Raw genomic sequence first — 18,539 nt, forward strand, 5'->3', positions numbered from 1 at the left:
AAGTAAAGTCAAACCCGAAAATATGTACACTATTGTAAATAGAGCTATTTTATGGGATAGTTACTGCTGTTCTTCTTCCGGCTTAACGTTTTTTGTTTGTTTTTTGATTCATTTTGCAGTAACAAGGAAAATAAAGCTGTTTGAGATGAAACTGTGGGGTGGCTCTTAAAAGAGCCGTTGTAGAGGGAAACAAGACATGAAGTTAAAGGGCGTGACTGTTTACTTCTTCTTAGGGGCAGCCTTTTTCGCCTTCGCCGCTTTGGGCTTAGCTGCTTTAGGCTTGACCGCTTTGGCTTTCTTTGGGCTCTTGGTCGCCTTTTTGGGAGGCACCGGCTTCTTGGCCTTCTTGGGGCTTTTCGCTGCCTTCTTAGCGGCCGCGACGGGCTTCTTGGCCTTCTTGGGGGATTTCTTAGCCGCAGTGGGTTTCTTGGCTGCTACCTTCTTGGGCTTCTTGGCCGCGGCTGGTTTCTTGGCGGCCGGCTTCTTAGCTTTAGGTGCCGGCTTCTTGGCGGCCGGCTTCTTCTTAGCCTCGGTCTGCTTCTTGTTAAGCTTGAAAGAGCCCGACGCGCCGGTGCCTTTGGTCTGCACCAGAGTGCCCTTGGTGACGAGGCTCTTGACGGCGAGCTTAACGCGTGAGTTGTTCTTCTCGACGTCGTAGCCGCCGGCAGCCAGGGCTTTCTTCAGGGCGGCGAGAGACACGCCGCTCCTCTCCTTGGACGCAGAGACGGCCTTGACGATGAGCTCGCCGACGCTGGGGCCGGCTTTCTTGGGGCGGGCGGCGGCCTTCTTCTTGGGGGCCTTGGCGGGCGCCGAGGCGGCTGGGGCTGGAGCGACTTCTGCCATTGTTCTGCTTTGCTGAGAGCTGGAGTGAGCACAAACTGCTGCAGCGTTCTGTGGAACCTCCGGCTGCAGCGAGGGGGGCGGCCCTTAAAAGTCACATGAGAACGTTGTGGACTCAACTCGCCCGTGCAGCCGTGCCGCAACGAAAGACTCGCACTTGTGTTTTCTCTCGGCGTTTGTCGAGCGAAATATGAGCGAAAGCCCAACCTGGCGATCGTGGAAATGCTCTATCGTCTCCGAAAGGCTCCATCGTGTGTAGAGAAGGCGGGAAGGGCAGCGAAACGACGCCGCTTTTCGCACGGTTCACACCAAAGCGTGCCGCGCTGCCGGCGTGCGGAACGGGCGACGGCGCATTTGACGTGCTAATCGGTGGAAAACGGCGTCAAAATGTGTTGCGAGCTGGGCGAGCCTTGTCCGGAGCGATAGAGGAGAGCCTCGGTGAGAGCGTGTTGGGAATCCGATGCATGGGTGCGTTGTTTTGCTCGTCGTGCGGGGCGCCCTTGAGAGGTGTGTAAAGCACAGTGTTGCCATGTGTGCGTTGTGACTCCCGCAGTATGACTCTCACCGTCGATGCGTCTTTGTCACCAGGGCTCCCACACTCGGAACGACTCTCCCCGTGACAATCGACCTTAAAACATAATGGAAAAGAATAAAGTCCTCTCTCCGACCCTTATATTAAATAAGCCCAAACTCATTCTAACCCTAATACAAAATCACCACCTTCTTCTCTCTAACCATCAAATGAAATAACCCCATCCTTCCTCCAACCATAGTACAAAATAACCCCAATCTCATTCTTACACAGATACAAAAGAACACATTCCTCCTTCTAACCCTAAAACAAAACCGTTCCAACCTTCTAACCCTAATCTAAAAAAATAAAATAAAATAAAATCCATCTACAATAACACCTCCTCTCTCTAATCCCAAGATGAAATAACCCAATTCCTTCTTATCCGTAATACAAAAAACCCTCCCTAATTCTTGCACTAATACAAAACAAATCCATTCTCATTCTAACCCTAACATGAAATAACTCTTAATAACTCTCAATCTCATTCTTACCCTAATACAAATTAATCCCATCCCTCCAGTAACACAACTCAAGTTAATTTGTTAAACTCTCACTCAGCCCATATTATGCTATGACCATTCTACTTAGTTATACATTCATCAGTGGGTCATGGCCTTGTGTATCTACTGTTGCTTGCTGTCACTGAATCATAAGGCTGACCACATGTCTGCGCTAAACATACTTTCACTGACCTACTTTTCTCATGGTAAAGCCCGAGGCCCAGCTACAAACCCATATTTACTTACTTTACCTTCATCATTTTGCCTTGCTTCCAACCTATACACCAGCACCTACTTTTGCTCACTCAAAACTCACCATAGACCTAAGACTTGGACTAGGACTTCATCCTTTTGTGACCCAACCAAAAAGCCCCAATACAATATAACTCCATACTCCTAACCCTAAAACAAAATCTTCCTCCTAGCCCTAATAAAAGAAATAATAAAAGAAAACCCCAACCTCAGTCTAACCCAAACACAATAACTCAATCTGCACTATAACCCTAATATAAAAAAAACAATCTTATTCTATGCTTAATGAAAAAGCACGTACTCTCTCTAACCCTAATACAAATTAACTGCATCCTCACTTTAATGACAATACCAACTAACCTCAACACAAAACAACCCTATTCTCATTCTTACCCCAACAGATTTTTTTAGAACTTTAATTTGACCCATTTTAAGCTGTCTTAGTTTTACATTTATCAGTAGGCCAAGGCCTTGTGTGCATCTACTTTTGCTTGCCCTCACTGAATCATAAGGCTGACGGCTGATGTTGAAATTTAATTTTACTGAACCTTCCTTTGTATCTTTAGGCTAAGGCCCAACTCACAGCCACTTTAACTCAATCCACCTTCATCATAAACCTGAAGCCCAGCTACAAACCTATTATTTACTTACTCTACCTTCCTCAAGCCGGCATTGCTCTCAATCACTGTATCAAAAGCCTAGCTCTAGACCTACTTTTTCTCACTCATATCTCACTCAAAGACTTTGACCAACTTTTGTAACCCAACCAAAAAGCTTGTGGAGGTCACTTATTTTCCTCTTCCCCCCCCCCCAACAAGTCAGCCCCCAATAAGGCCTTATTACATCCACCAGACCAGCCTCTAGTTTTAAGAGGCACCTTTCATTACCAAGATCAAGTGTGTAATATTATGGATGAACCCTACACTCTTCCACACCTGTAATGCTGATCATTTCAAGCCCACTTCATATGGTTAGTATGGCACAGTATAATAGTTTGCTATTCTGCCACTTAATCCTAGTACACACTACACCAATTAAATGCCAACAAACAAGAATAAATCTATTGACTTACATATGCATACATCCTTATATAATTGAAACAATTACTTCTACACCAAAGGCTGTACTCTCTGGAAGTAACATACAGACGTAAATTGAGGGCTTACCATCTGTGACTTGGTTCTCTCGCGTAAAAACTGCTCTTTGGTGGAAAACGTGGGTGGCTCTTAAAAGAGCCGTTGGGTTTTGATTATGCCGCGAACACTGTTTACTTGGAGCTGGTGTACTTGGTCACGGCTTTTGTGCCCTCGGACACGGCGTGCTTGGCCAACTCACCGGGAAGTAGCAGACGCACAGCGGTCTGGATCTCCCTGGAGGTGATAGTAGAACGCTTGTTGTAGTGAGCCAAACGAGAAGACTCACCGGCGATACGCTCGAAGATGTCGTTCACGAACGAGTTCATGATGCCCATCGCTTTGGAGGAGATACCAGTGTCTGGGTGGACCTGCTTCAGCACCTTATACACGTAGATAGCATAGCTTTCCTTCCTGGACTTTCTGCGCTTCTTGCCTCCTTTCCCGGCCGTCTTGGTCACGGCTTTCTTAGATCCCTTCTTCGGGGCGGACTTGGCTGGCTCAGGCATTCTGCTCGTCGTCGAATAAGACTGAAGAATGAGGGGGAGGTGACAAGCTCCAACATTATTTAGACTCTAACATTCTAATTAGACGAGTTTCCGCCTCCAGAATGCCGTCAAACGACCATTGGACAACAGTTGAATGCTCGCTTCTTCTCAACCCTCCGTTCCCGTCTCTCCACCCCCTCCCTCTCTCTTGCCTCCCTACACCCGCTTCCCCCTCCCCCTCCCCTCAGCAGCATTCTCTTTGTTCGCCTACCCGCGCATTTTTACCCGCTGTGCAGACGGTACAATTATTTTTTTGCCACACCGGCGTTGACGGCGACATTCTGATTTTATTCAAACGTATAGTTCTGATTTAATCAACACACACGGGGGGGAAAGGAAGACAATATGCACGTATGTACTATTTACATATATAATGTGTATTGAAGCTTATTATACACAGAAATATAATGTTTATTCCTTCTGAAGATTAACTTCTTAACACAGAGCGGCCGGGAGTTCCATGATCATCACTGACTTATTTGCAAATAAACAAACAAATAAGGGACGCAGACGGCTCAATGTTTATATAAGGTTTTTAACACGTACAGTTCTGAATTCTAAAACAACGCACACGGGGGAAAATGGAAAAAGTAAGTATATCATTAGATCACTTTTTATTCCTCATGCAGGTTAACTACTTAAGTGTCCTGGAGATATTTTCATTTTTTCAAATTTTCATTCACTTATTGACTACCGTATTTAAAACAAACAAACTAACATGAAAAACAATCTCTTTTGTTGGATCTGTGGGTGGCTCTTAAAAGAGCCGTTGTGTTTAAGATTTGTTTAAGCCGAGCGTTTAACCTCCGAAGCCGTATAGAGTGCGTCCCTGGCGCTTCAGGGCGTACACCACATCCATAGCGGTGACGGTCTTTCTTTTAGCATGCTCGGTGTACGTGACTGCGTCCCTGATCACGTTCTCCAGGAACACTTTGAGCACACCGCGGGTCTCCTCGTAGATCAGACCGGAGATACGCTTGACGCCACCACGACGAGCCAGACGACGAATAGCCGGCTTAGTGATACCCTGGATGTTATCGCGAAGCACTTTACGATGACGCTTGGCGCCTCCTTTTCCAAGGCCTTTGCCTCCCTTGCCTCTGCCAGACATTCTCTCTGCTTCTTTTCCCAGTCGACGAGAAGAGAATCAATGAAGCTGCAGCACCCGAGGCACGCCTGTTATACCGCTCTATAGGACCTAGTTGAAAACAAGAGTGACGTCACACTATATTAGCTCCGTCTCATCTTCTAGACGCTGTACAGGAAAACAAGTGTTCTGTACCTACGTGCCTAGACCACTCAAACATCGCATATATATAGGCACTGAGTGGGTAGCCACACAAAATAGAGTCAACTAGCTGAATTGTCTTTTGTTTCAGTTCTCTCTGGATGTACACATATTCACAATTCAAAGTGCTCTATTTAGATAGTTTTAATGTGGATTTCATTAACACATAAGATGGTCATGTTGTTCATGTAACATGTGGTGTATTGCAACTTGTTGACTCAATATTGATGGCTGTTCACATATGCGCCTTGGTCTCACATACAACCAAGTAAGTCCAAACACTACATCACGCTATTCTAACTATGCAACCACACACTGAGATCACAGCTCTAAATGAGCCAATACATGGCACATTTGTCAATAGGCTGAACTTGTAGTTCATCGTTGGAATTGTGGTCATTGATCTTAACACTACAATATAAAGACACTGTGTCCACAAAGACTTTTAAATAAAAAAAGAACAAACACACATCAATTGAATGGTTGAATCTATAAAACACGATCCTTCCTCTATCAACACATATTGCTCAAACACATATAACCAGTACAGGGTATGTATTTGTGTTTGTATCTGTCAGAATGAATAGGCCCTCAAAGTTTACATCAAGCATGCCATATGTTTACAAATGACAGTTGCGTGCACGCACGCAAGCGCACACACACACACACACACGCCCCACTTATATATATTTACCATTTAGATTCCCCAGGTTTATGGTATACATATTCGAATAACAGTCATATGTGCAGACAAGCACAGAGGGGGTAAAAGTTGCTTTATGCAGAGGCCTTAGAAATATGATGAATGAAGTGTGGATACCATCTGGTGGTCAGAATATGAATCTGCAGGTCCAAGTTACATTTATTTTCAGATATAGTTACATTTATTTTCAGATATATTCCTTTTGGGGGTTTTTTATTACTTTTTGTTGTACATTTACAGGGGCTGAAATGACCTAATGTAAGCTGATTCAAACAATGAAACATACAATAACACACAGAAACATGACATGACATCTAAATAGATGCAAACATTTGAACCCTGACTAAGATCACTAAGCTATAGCTTTGGATCAATAAAGCTAAGTGAATATACTGAGAATCAGTTACACTATAACAATTTTCTGTGTTACATGGGGACAGAATCTCTACTGCGGTTTACAAACACTGACATGACCTTTGCAGTCCTTTGTCCAGTTAGTACCCACACTGTTAACACTGACACAGGCAATTAGAAAAGATCTTTACCAATGTGAAGTTCAAGGCATAGGTTGTAGCAAATTAATACAACCGTGCTAAAATGTTTAAAAACAGCACTTGACTAGCCTTAATACTTGGCACATGTGTCAATAGGCAGAACTTGTAGTAAGGCATCATGGGTGTTGTAGTCCCATGTAATCTAATACACTACAAGTTAAAGACACAGTGTCCACAGAGACATTTGAAGAAAGAAAGAACAAACACGAGTATAATGAATGGTATATTTTGCCTATAAGGGAAAAGCCCCTAATGAGGCCAACTAAAGCTACACGTGTTTACCATTTGTATCCCTCAGGTTTCCGCTATACATCTTCTAATAACTGTCATATTTGCCAGATTAGACAAACGCAGAGGGAGTGAAAGTTGCTTTATACAAAGGCATATAGACATGTGATGCAGTTAATGGAAGAGAAAGAAGGATGGAAAGAAACTGCGGTAAGCAAAGTAAGTGTAGAGCTCATGATGAAGTCAGGGTGAGTGGAAGCAGTTTGGCTAGACCTACCCCTTAGGCTTCTGATGGAGTTTCAGTGCTAGGCCTTAAGACTATGTAGTCACAGAACGTGAATGAAGTGTGGATACCATCTGGTGGTCAGAATATGAATCTGCAGGTCCAAGTTACATTTATTTTCAGATATATTCCTTTTGGGGTTTTTTTATTACTTTTTGTTGTACATTTACTGGGGCTGAAATGACCTAATGTAAGCTGATTCAAACAATGAAACATACAATAACACACAGAAACATGACATGACATCTAAATAGATGTAAACATTTGAACCCTGACTAAGATCACTAAGCTATAGCTTTGGATCAATAAAGCTAAGTGAATATACTGAGAATCAGTTACACTATACCAATTTTCTGTGTTACATGGGGACAGAATCTCTACTGCGGTTTACAAACACTGACATGACCTTTGCAGTCCTTTGTCCAGTTAGTACCCACACTGTTAACACTGACACAGGCTATTAGAAAAGATCTTTACCAATGTGAAGTTCAAGGCATAGGTTGTGGCAAATTAATACAACCGTGCTAAAATGTTTAAAAACAGCACTTGACTAGCCTTAATACTTGGCACATGTGTCAATAGGCAGAACTTGTAGTAAGGCATCATGGGTGTTGTAGTCCCATGTAATCTAATACACTACAAGTTAAAGACACAGTGTCCACAGAGACATTTGAAGAAAGAAAGAACAAACACGAGTATAATGAATGGTATATTTTGCCTATAAGGGAAAAGCCCCTAATGAGGCCAACTAAAGCTACACGTGTTTACCATTTGTATCCCTCAGGTTTCCGCTATACATCTTCTAATAACTGTCATATTTGCCAGATTAGACAAACGCAGAGGGAGTGAAAGTTGCTTTATACAAAGGCATATAGACATGTGATGCAGTTAATGGAAGAGAAAGAAGGATGGAAAGAAACTGCGGTAAGCAAAGTAAGTGTAGAGCTCATGATGAAGTCAGGGTGAGTGGAAGCAGTTTGGCTAGACCTACCCCTTAGGCTTCTGATGGAGTTTCAGTGCTAGGCCTTAAGACTATGTAGTCACAGAACGTGAATGAAGTGTGGATACCATCTGGTGGTCAGAATATGAATCTGCAGGTCCAAGTTACATTTATTTTCAGATATATTCCTTTTGGGGGTTTTTTATTACTTTTTGTTGTACATTTACTGGGGCTGAAATGACCTAATGTAAGCTGATTCAAACAATGAAACATACAATAACACACAGAAACATGACATGACATCTAAATAGATGTAAACATTTGAACCCTGACTAAGATCACTAAGCTATAGCTTTGGATCAATAAAGCTAAGTGAATATACTGAGAATCAGTTACACTATACCAATTTTCTGTGTTACATGGGGACAGAATCTCTACTGCGGTTTACAAACACTGACATGACCTTTGCAGTCCTTTGTCCAGTTAGTACCCACACTGTTAACACTGACACAGGCTATTAGAAAAGATCTTTACCAATGTGAAGTTCAAGGCATAGGTTGTAGCAAATTAATACAACCGTGCTAAAATGTTTAAAAACAGCACTTGACTAGCCTTAATACTTGGCACATGTGTCAATAGGCAGAACTTGTAGTAAGGCATCATGGGTGTTGTAGTCCCATGTAATCTAATACACTACAAGTTAAAGACACAGTGTCCACAGAGACATTTGAAGAAAGAAAGAACAAACACGAGTATAATGAATGGTATATTTTGCCTATAAGGGAAAAGCCCCTAATGAGGCCAACTAAAGCTACACGTGTTTACCATTTGTATCCCTCAGGTTTCCGCTATACATCTTCTAATAACTGTCATATTTGCCAGATTAGACAAACGCAGAGGGAGTGAAAGTTGCTTTATACAAAGGCATATAGACATGTGATGCAGTTAATGGAAGAGAAAGAAGGATGGAAAGAAACTGCGGTAAGCAAAGTAAGTGTAGAGCTCATGATGAAGTCAGGGTGAGTGGAAGCAGTTTGGCTAGACCTACCCCTTAGGCTTCTAATGGAGTTTCAGTGCTAGGCCTTAAGACTATGTAGTCACAGAACGTGAATGAAGTGTGGATACCATCTGGTGGTCAGAATATGAATCTGCAGGTCCAAGTTACATTTATTTTCAGATATATTCCTTTTGGGGTTTTTTTATTACTTTTTGTTGTACATTTACTGGGGCTGAAATGACCTAATGTAAGCTGATTCAAACAATGAAACATACAATAACACACAGAAACATGACATGACATCTAAATAGATGTAAACATTTGAACCCTGACTAAGATCATTAAGCTATAGCTTTGGATCAATAAAGCTAAGTGAATATACTGAGAATCAGTTTCACTATACCAATGTTCTGTGTTACATGGGGACAGAATCTCTACTGCGGTTTACAAACACTGACATGACCTTTGCAGTCCTTTGTCCAGTTAGTACCCACACTGTTAACACTGACACAGGCCATTAGAAAAGATCTTTACCAATGTGAAGTTCAAGGCATAGGTTGTAGCAAATTAATACAACCGTGCTAAAATGTTTAAAAACAGCACTTGACTAGCCTTAATACTTGGCACATGTGTCAATAGGCAGAACTTGTAGTAAGGCATCATGGGTAGTGTAGTCCCATGTAATCTAATACACTACAAGTTAAAGACACAGTGTCCACAGAGACATTTGAAGAAAGAAAGAACAAACACGAGTATAATGAATGGTATATTTTGCCTATAAGGGAAAAGCCCCTAATGAGGCCAACTAAAGCTACACGTGTTTACCATTTGTATCCCTCAGGTTTCCGCTATACATCTTCTATTCATCATCATTCATTCATTTATTTATTTTTTGTAGTGACAAGCTATGGGGTCATTCATAACTTTGCATCCTAATAATATGTCAAATCTCCTGAGTATCTATGCGGTTTAAGAAATGGTTTGACTAAAAGGGTCATCAACGAGGTATCAAGGTAATATCTATCATTCTGTCCTACTTTGTCATTAGCATATTGTTCCAAACAAAATCTAACCCCTAACGAAAATCACCCCACAAGACGTATATTTACTTTTTTAGATGTACTGGTGCAGTTAAATATAAATAGCTTTGTAGACTTACTGGCGTTCACAACCATCTGTCATGTGTAAAATGTGCAATATACACATACATACACGTAGATATCCACATTGTTAACGTTTGCATTTGCCTAGTTTGACCACACGATGGCATCCACGCTCCATTCATGACAGGTGTCCGTGGCCCCAAAACACCGGTGTCGTTTGTAATAGGACAATTCCAAAAGCCTTCCTATAAACTACATAGAAGCGCACTACTCTACTCAAGTGTCAAAGGATTCTACTCTCTATTAGATAGCCGGGTGCCTCCCAGACACGACAAATACTTCACCCGGTATTCATTGCCGGTATTCATTGTGCGAAACGCACAAATATAAAATAAAAAGACAAATAACAATAATAATAATAATAAATCGTTCCCTAGGCTTCTCTGAAGGGTAAATGTAATTTGCGCTATGGGTTACACTTGAAGGGTTACACTTCTAGACAAATTAAATAGGTGAGGGGAAACGTGAATTTTGGTTCAGTTTTATGGATTTTATAAAACCAAGCACAAACAATGGAGCCATCATCTCCATTGTAACTCCATCTCCAAAATTTTTGCATATGTCTGAAACTTAAGTACCCAAAATCAAGCTCTAAATATTTATGTATATACTCACACTGTATGTACACACAAATAGGGCTCTCAAACCGTGCTTGCAGTATAGTTTCAACACACGGTGACATCCACGCTCCATCCATGGACAAATTCCGTTTGCATTAAGTCAAAACCTTTCTACACACTACATAGAAGTGTACTGCTTTACTGAAGTGTCAGTGGCTATTTTTTTTCTACGGGGTTGAATGAAATTCGAACTGTACTGTTAGGATGATGTTGTCTCAACCAGTAAACATGTATTTAAAAAAAAAATACTAATAAAAAGTGAAATATGTATTAATAAATACGGCAATTTTAATGTGAAACGTAGTACGAAATAACAATATTGTCAATAGTGTCTCAATATCGATATCGTTTTTGATTTTGGGGGGCGGGGGTCCCACTAATTTCGGCAAATAGAAAAATGACGGGAAAAAGGGTACCTTACAATATGAAATGCCCTGCATCGACAGAATTAGTTTTGACCAAAACAAATGGCTACATTTCCCCAATACGTGCTCACCTGGGCGGCGTAAACGCCTTTGCTGCTGCCCTTAACCAACGATACAGCCACTGTTGGTCTCGCTGCGCAGCTCTCTCGGCCTTACGGAATTGAGATGCGCGCGTCCTAATAGCTGTAAGGTATATAAAGACAACACAAGAGTGAGGCGGACATTTGCTGTTTCGCCACGGACACAGGTAGGTGGCTCTTAAAAGAGCCGTTGGGTATTTCAGGTAAACGTCAAAGCGCACTGTTTAAGCGCGCTCTCCGCGAATACGGCGGGCCAGCTGGATGTCTTTAGGCATGATGGTGACTCTCTTGGCGTGGATAGCGCACAGGTTAGTATCTTCAAATAGACCCACCAAGTATGCCTCGCTAGCCTCCTGCAGGGCCATGACGGCGGAGCTCTGGAAGCGGAGATCGGTCTTGAAATCCTGAGCGATCTCACGCACTAGCCGCTGGAAGGGTAGCTTGCGGATCAGCAGCTCCGTCGACTTCTGGTAGCGGCGGATCTCCCGCAGAGCCACGGTGCCGGGCCTGTAACGGTGAGGCTTCTTTACGCCGCCGGTGGCGGGGGCGCTCTTGCGGGCAGCCTTGGTGGCGAGCTGCTTCCTCGGGGCCTTGCCACCGGTGGATTTACGGGCTGTTTGCTTGGTTCTTGCCATCGCGTTGAACTCTGCTCTCCTCAGCGGGTAAAGAAAGAGAATGAGCTGTTGCTTGCTTCACATGGCTTTTAAGCGTTCGAGCCGCTCGCCGCTCATTGGGCGTCCTAAAGGTGTCCGTTACCCATTGGGCGGCCGGCAATACGTCGGTGACACGCTATTGGGCGTCTTCTTTTCAAAACGAAAAATACAGCCCACTAATAGTGGCGGGCTCCATAAAAAAAAAAAATGAAAAAAGATAATATATATTTTAGCGAATACACATATATACACACACATATATATATATATATATATAAATAAATATAATATGTGCGTTGGACTCAGTACGTTAAATATATGAAAACAAATCACACATTGGCAATTGTTACAAAAATTGTACTACAGTAACACGGGAGGAGAATAGAAAAATAGAGGGCAGCCTGTTTATCAATAACTCCGGCCGTATGAAGCTACCATTCTTGGAAGTCACATTAAGAATATATGGTGGGTGTTTAAGGAACAGCACTTTTTTTAAGAAAAAATGGGTGGCTCTTAAAAGAGCCTTTGTGTATGGACAAATTAACTGAGAGCGCCAATTTACTTAGTCTTAACGGTCTTCTCGGTCTTCTTGGGCAGCAGTACAGCCTGAATGTTGGGAAGCACACCACCCTGGGCGATAGTGACTCCTCCGAGCAGTTTGTTCAGCTCCTCGTCGTTACGAACAGCCAGCTGCAGGTGACGGGGAATGATACGGGTCTTCTTGTTGTCGCGGGCGGCGTTGCCAGCCAACTCGAGAATCTCAGCGGTGAGATATTCCAGGACGGCGGCCAAGTAGACGGGAGCGCCGGCGCCGACTCGCTCAGCATAGTTGCCTTTGCGCAGGAGCCTGTGCACACGGCCAACAGGGAACTGCAATCCGGCGCGGGACGAGCGAGTCTTGGCCTTGGCCCTAGCTTTACCGCCGGTTTTACCCCTTCCACTCATGATTCGCGTCAGTCGAGTTCGTTGAACGCAGCTGAAATAAACACGGCGAGCGACCGACGCCGTTGATATAGCTAAAACGCCTGCGTTCCTATTGGCTAAAAGCTAGACACACCAACAGCCAATCGCATATCCGCCGTCAGACTCTAGCGTCCTCCCACCTCTGCTCGCTTTGCAACCCGACCCCCTCCTCCTCTCGTGCTGTGTGTCTGGTTGAGCGAGAGCGAGAGAGAGAAAGAAAGAAAACGGTGTACAGAAAGAACCCCCCCACACACACACACACACACACACACACACACACACACACACACACACACACACACACTCATGCCCAGTGTTTCCTTTCCCGCTCAAATAAAACACGTACGGCCATAAAGTACTCTGATCATAGAAGGAAAGTAAAGTCAAACCCGAAAATATGTACACTATTGTAAATAGAGCTATTTTATGGGATAGTTACTGCTGTTCTTCTTCCGGCTTAACGTTTTTTGTTTGTTTTTTGATTCATTTTGCAGTAACAAGGAAAATAAAGCTGTTTGAGATGAAACTGTGGGGTGGCTCTTAAAAGAGCCGTTGTAGAGGGAAACAAGACATGAAGTTAAAGGGCGTGACTGTTTACTTCTTCTTAGGGGCAGCCTTTTTCGCCTTCGCCGCTTTGGGCTTAGCTGCTTTAGGCTTGACCGCTTTGGCTTTCTTTGGGCTCTTGGTCGCCTTTTTGGGAGGCACCGGCTTCTTGGCCTTCTTGGGGCTTTTCGCTGCCTTCTTAGCGGCCGCGACGGGCTTCTTGGCCTTCTTGGGGGATTTCTTAGCCGCAGTGGGTTTCTTGGCTGCTACCTTCTTGGGCTTCTTGGCCGCGGCTGGTTTCTTGGCGGCCGGCTTCTTAGCTTTAGGTGCCGGCTTCTTGGCGGCCGGCTTCTTCTTAGCCTCGGTCTGCTTCTTGTTAAGCTTGAAAGAGCCCGACGCGCCGGTGCCTTTGGTCTGCACCAGAGTGCCCTTGGTGACGAGGCTCTTGACGGCGAGCTTAACGCGTGAGTTGTTCTTCTCGACGTCGTAGCCGCCGGCAGCCAGGGCTTTCTTCAGGGCGGCGAGAGACACGCCGCTCCTCTCCTTGGACGCAGAGACGGCCTTGACGATGAGCTCGCCGACGCTGGGGCCGGCTTTCTTGGGGCGGGCGGCGGCCTTCTTCTTGGGGGCCTTGGCGGGCGCCGAGGCGGCTGGGGCTGGAGCGACTTCTGCCATTGTTCTGCTTTGCTGAGAGCTGGAGTGAGCACAAACTGCTGCAGCGTTCTGTGGAACCTCCGGCTGCAGCGAGGGGGGCGGCCCTTAAAAGTCACATGAGAACGTTGTGGACTCAACTCGCCCGTGCAGCCGTGCCGCAACGAAAGACTCGCACTTGTGTTTTCTCTCGGCGTTTGTCGAGCGAAATATGAGCGAAAGCCCAACCTGGCGATCGTGGAAATGCTCTATCGTCTCCGAAAGGCTCCATCGTGTGTAGAGAAGGCGGGAAGGGCAGCGAAACGACGCCGCTTTTCGCACGGTTCACACCAAAGCGTGCCGCGCTGCCGGCGTGCGGAACGGGCGACGGCGCATTTGACGTGCTAATCGGTGGAAAACGGCGTCAAAATGTGTTGCGAGCTGGGCGAGCCTTGTCCGGAGCGATAGAGGAGAGCCTCGGTGAGAGCGTGTTGGGAATCCGATGCATGGGTGCGTTGTTTTGCTCGTCGTGCGGGGCGCCCTTGAGAGGTGTGTAAAGCACAGTGTTGCCATGTGTGCGTTGTGACTCCCGCAGTATGACTCTCACCGTCGATGCGTCTTTGTCACCAGGGCTCCCACACTCGGAACGACTCTCCCCGTGACAATCGACCTTAAAACATAATGGAAAAGAATAAAGTCCTCTCTCCGACCCTTATATTAAATAAGCCCAAACTCATTCTAACCCTAATACAAAATCACCACCTTCTTCTCTCTAACCATCAAATGAAATAACCCCATCCTTCCTCCAACCATAGTACAAAATAACCCCAATCTCATTCTTACACAGATACAAAAGAACACATTCCTCCTTCTAACCCTAAAACAAAACCGTTCCAACCTTCTAACCCTAATCTAAAAAAATAAAATAAAATAAAATCCATCTACAATAACACCTCCTCTCTCTAATCCCAAGATGAAATAACCCAATTCCTTCTTATCCGTAATACAAAAAACCCTCCCTAATTCTTGCACTAATACAAAACAAATCCATTCTCATTCTAACCCTAACATGAAATAACTCTTAATAACTCTCAATCTCATTCTTACCCTAATACAAATTAATCCCATCCCTCCAGTAACACAACTCAAGTTAATTTGTTAAACTCTCACTCAGCCCATATTATGCTATGACCATTCTACTTAGTTATACATTCATCAGTGGGTCATGGCCTTGTGTATCTACTGTTGCTTGCTGTCACTGAATCATAAGGCTGACCACATGTCTGCGCTAAACATACTTTCACTGACCTACTTTTCTCATGGTAAAGCCCGAGGCCCAGCTACAAACCCATATTTACTTACTTTACCTTCATCATTTTGCCTTGCTTCCAACCTATACACCAGCACCTACTTTTGCTCACTCAAAACTCACCATAGACCTAAGACTTGGACTAGGACTTCATCCTTTTGTGACCCAACCAAAAAGCCCCAATACAATATAACTCCATACTCCTAACCCTAAAACAAAATCTTCCTCCTAGCCCTAATAAAAGAAATAATAAAAGAAAACCCCAACCTCAGTCTAACCCAAACACAATAACTCAATCTGCACTATAACCCTAATATAAAAAAAACAATCTTATTCTATGCTTAATGAAAAAGCACGTACTCTCTCTAACCCTAATACAAATTAACTGCATCCTCACTTTAATGACAATACCAACTAACCTCAACACAAAACAACCCTATTCTCATTCTTACCCCAACAGATTTTTTTAGAACTTTAATTTGACCCATTTTAAGCTGTCTTAGTTTTACATTTATCAGTAGGCCAAGGCCTTGTGTGCATCTACTTTTGCTTGCCCTCACTGAATCATAAGGCTGACGGCTGATGTTGAAATTTAATTTTACTGAACCTTCCTTTGTATCTTTAGGCTAAGGCCCAACTCACAGCCACTTTAACTCAATCCACCTTCATCATAAACCTGAAGCCCAGCTACAAACCTATTATTTACTTACTCTACCTTCCTCAAGCCGGCATTGCTCTCAATCACTGTATCAAAAGCCTAGCTCTAGACCTACTTTTTCTCACTCATATCTCACTCAAAGACTTTGACCAACTTTTGTAACCCAACCAAAAAGCTTGTGGAGGTCACTTATTTTCCTCTTCCCCCCCCCCCCAACAAGTCAGCCCCCAATAAGGCCTTATTACATCCACCAGACCAGCCTCTAGTTTTAAGAGGCACCTTTCATTACCAAGATCAAGTGTGTAATATTATGGATGAACCCTACACTCTTCCACACCTGTAATGCTGATCATTTCAAGCCCACTTCATATGGTTAGTATGGCACAGTATAATAGTTTGCTATTCTGCCACTTAATCCTAGTACACACTACACCAATTAAATGCCAACAAACAAGAATAAATCTATTGACTTACATATGCATACATCCTTATATAATTGAAACAATTACTTCTACACCAAAGGCTGTACTCTCTGGAAGTAACATACAGACGTAAATTGAGGGCTTACCATCTGTGACTTGGTTCTCTCGCGTAAAAACTGCTCTTTGGTGGAAAACGTGGGTGGCTCTTAAAAGAGCCGTTGGGTTTTGATTATGCCGCGAACACTGTTTACTTGGAGCTGGTGTACTTGGTCACGGCTTTTGTGCCCTCGGACACGGCGTGCTTGGCCAACTCACCGGGAAGTAGCAGACGCACAGCGGTCTGGATCTCCCTGGAGGTGATAGTAGAACGCTTGTTGTAGTGAGCCAAACGAGAAGACTCACCGGCGATACGCTCGAAGATGTCGTTCACGAACGAGTTCATGATGCCCATCGCTTTGGAGGAGATACCAGTGTCTGGGTGGACCTGCTTCAGCACCTTATACACGTAGATAGCATAGCTTTCCTTCCTGGACTTTCTGCGCTTCTTGCCTCCTTTCCCGGCCGTCTTGGTCACGGCTTTCTTAGATCCCTTCTTCGGGGCGGACTTGGCTGGCTCAGGCATTCTGCTCGTCGTCGAATAAGACTGAAGAATGAGGGGGAGGTGACAAGCTCCAACATTATTTAGACTCTAACATTCTAATTAGACGAGTTTCCGCCTCCAGAATGCCGTCAAACGACCATTGGACAACAGTTGAATGCTCGCTTCTTCTCAACCCTCCGTTCCCGTCTCTCCACCCCCTCCCTCTCTCTTGCCTCCCTACACCCGCTTCCCCCTCCCCCTCCCCTCAGCAGCATTCTCTTTGTTCGCCTACCCGCGCATTTTTACCCGCTGTGCAGACGGTACAATTATTTTTTTGCCACACCGGCGTTGACGGCGACATTCTGATTTTATTCAAACGTATAGTTCTGATTTAATCAACACACACGGGGGGGAAAGGAAGACAATATGCACGTATGTACTATTTACATATATAATGTGTATTGAAGCTTATTATACACAGAAATATAATGTTTATTCCTTCTGAAGATTAACTTCTTAACACAGAGCGGCCGGGAGTTCCATGATCATCACTGACTTATTTGCAAATAAACAAACAAATAAGGGACGCAGACGGCTCAATGTTTATATAAGGTTTTTAACACGTACAGTTCTGAATTCTAAAACAACGCACACGGGGGAAAATGGAAAAAGTAAGTATATCATTAGATCACTTTTTATTCCTCATGCAGGTTAACTACTTAAGTGTCCTGGAGATATTTTCATTTTTTCAAATTTTCATTCACTTATTGACTACCGTATTTAAAACAAACAAACTAACATGAAAAACAATCTCTTTTGTTGGATCTGTGGGTGGCTCTTAAAAGAGCCGTTGTGTTTAAGATTTGTTTAAGCCGAGCGTTTAACCTCCGAAGCCGTATAGAGTGCGTCCCTGGCGCTTCAGGGCGTACACCACATCCATAGCGGTGACGGTCTTTCTTTTAGCATGCTCGGTGTACGTGACTGCGTCCCTGATCACGTTCTCCAGGAACACTTTGAGCACACCGCGGGTCTCCTCGTAGATCAGACCGGAGATACGCTTGACGCCACCACGACGAGCCAGACGACGAATAGCCGGCTTAGTGATACCCTGGATGTTATCGCGAAGCACTTTACGATGACGCTTGGCGCCTCCTTTTCCAAGGCCTTTGCCTCCCTTGCCTCTGCCAGACATTCTCTCTGCTTCTTTTCCCAGTCGACGAGAAGAGAATCAATGAAGCTGCAGCACCCGAGGCACGCCTGTTATACCGCTCTATAGGACCTAGTTGAAAACAAGAGTGACGTCACACTATATTAGCTCCGTCTCATCTTCTAGACGCTGTACAGGAAAACAAGTGTTCTGTACCTACGTGCCTAGACCACTCAAACATCGCATATATATAGGCACTGAGTGGGTAGCCACACAAAATAGAGTCAACTAGCTGAATTGTCTTTTGTTTCAGTTCTCTCTGGATGTACACATATTCACAATTCAAAGTGCTCTATTTAGATAGTTTTAATGTGGATTTCATTAACACATAAGATGGTCATGTTGTTCATGTAACATGTGGTGTATTGCAACTTGGGGGGCAATCTGATAAGCCAAACAATAATAGCATCACTTTCCAATGTATTTGCAGCATGTCTTCCTTCTAC

General features: G+C 44.0%; 8 protein-coding genes across 8 annotated transcripts; all 8 read right to left on the reverse strand.

The window, feature by feature from the left end:
• Window positions 1-219: 219 nt before the first annotated feature.
• On the reverse strand, window positions 220-843 carry LOC140573708 (histone H1-like). Its single transcript, XM_072693220.1, has one exon. The coding sequence runs from the start codon at window positions 841-843 to the stop codon at window positions 220-222; it is 624 nt and encodes a 207-aa protein (XP_072549321.1).
• Window positions 844-3,433: 2,590 nt separating this feature from the next.
• LOC140574342 (histone H2B) lies at window positions 3,434-3,808 on the reverse strand. The gene has a single exon (XM_072694136.1). The coding sequence runs from the start codon at window positions 3,806-3,808 to the stop codon at window positions 3,434-3,436; it is 375 nt and encodes a 124-aa protein (XP_072550237.1).
• An 838-nt stretch (window positions 3,809-4,646) lies between these two features.
• On the reverse strand, window positions 4,647-4,958 carry LOC140574397 (histone H4). The gene has a single exon (XM_072694220.1). It carries the CDS (start codon window positions 4,956-4,958, stop codon window positions 4,647-4,649), a length of 312 nt encoding a protein of 103 aa, XP_072550321.1.
• A 6,394-nt stretch (window positions 4,959-11,352) lies between these two features.
• On the reverse strand, window positions 11,353-11,763 carry LOC140574278 (histone H3). Its single transcript, XM_072694061.1, has one exon. It carries the CDS (start codon window positions 11,761-11,763, stop codon window positions 11,353-11,355), a length of 411 nt encoding a protein of 136 aa, XP_072550162.1.
• Window positions 11,764-12,339: 576 nt separating this feature from the next.
• Window positions 12,340-12,726, reverse strand: LOC140574319 (histone H2A). Its single transcript, XM_072694110.1, has one exon. It carries the CDS (start codon window positions 12,724-12,726, stop codon window positions 12,340-12,342), a length of 387 nt encoding a protein of 128 aa, XP_072550211.1.
• Window positions 12,727-13,338: 612 nt separating this feature from the next.
• Window positions 13,339-13,962, reverse strand: LOC140573716 (histone H1-like). Its single transcript, XM_072693228.1, has one exon. It carries the CDS (start codon window positions 13,960-13,962, stop codon window positions 13,339-13,341), a length of 624 nt encoding a protein of 207 aa, XP_072549329.1.
• Window positions 13,963-16,553: 2,591 nt separating this feature from the next.
• On the reverse strand, window positions 16,554-16,928 carry LOC140574341 (histone H2B). The gene has a single exon (XM_072694135.1). It carries the CDS (start codon window positions 16,926-16,928, stop codon window positions 16,554-16,556), a length of 375 nt encoding a protein of 124 aa, XP_072550236.1.
• An 838-nt stretch (window positions 16,929-17,766) lies between these two features.
• LOC140574449 (histone H4) lies at window positions 17,767-18,078 on the reverse strand. Its single transcript, XM_072694284.1, has one exon. The coding sequence runs from the start codon at window positions 18,076-18,078 to the stop codon at window positions 17,767-17,769; it is 312 nt and encodes a 103-aa protein (XP_072550385.1).
• Between the last annotated feature and the right edge of the window lie 461 nt (window positions 18,079-18,539).

This window comes from Salminus brasiliensis, chromosome 12 (assembly GCF_030463535.1).
Source record: "Salminus brasiliensis chromosome 12, fSalBra1.hap2, whole genome shotgun sequence".
In the NCBI taxonomy this organism is placed as follows: Eukaryota; Metazoa; Chordata; class Actinopteri; order Characiformes; family Bryconidae; genus Salminus; species Salminus brasiliensis.

Excerpts from the sequence above, each read along its gene's own strand:
- LOC140573708 (XM_072693220.1), bottom strand. The coding sequence starts at position 843 with ATGGCAGAAGTCGCTCCAGCCCCAGCCGCCTCGGCGCCCGCCAAGGCC.
- LOC140574342 (XM_072694136.1), bottom strand. The coding sequence starts at position 3,808 with ATGCCTGAGCCAGCCAAGTCCGCCCCGAAGAAGGGATCTAAGAAAGCC.
- LOC140574397 (XM_072694220.1), bottom strand. The coding sequence starts at position 4,958 with ATGTCTGGCAGAGGCAAGGGAGGCAAAGGCCTTGGAAAAGGAGGCGCC.
- LOC140574278 (XM_072694061.1), bottom strand. The coding sequence starts at position 11,763 with ATGGCAAGAACCAAGCAAACAGCCCGTAAATCCACCGGTGGCAAGGCC.
- LOC140574319 (XM_072694110.1), bottom strand. The coding sequence starts at position 12,726 with ATGAGTGGAAGGGGTAAAACCGGCGGTAAAGCTAGGGCCAAGGCCAAG.
- LOC140573716 (XM_072693228.1), bottom strand. The coding sequence starts at position 13,962 with ATGGCAGAAGTCGCTCCAGCCCCAGCCGCCTCGGCGCCCGCCAAGGCC.
- LOC140574341 (XM_072694135.1), bottom strand. The coding sequence starts at position 16,928 with ATGCCTGAGCCAGCCAAGTCCGCCCCGAAGAAGGGATCTAAGAAAGCC.
- LOC140574449 (XM_072694284.1), bottom strand. The coding sequence starts at position 18,078 with ATGTCTGGCAGAGGCAAGGGAGGCAAAGGCCTTGGAAAAGGAGGCGCC.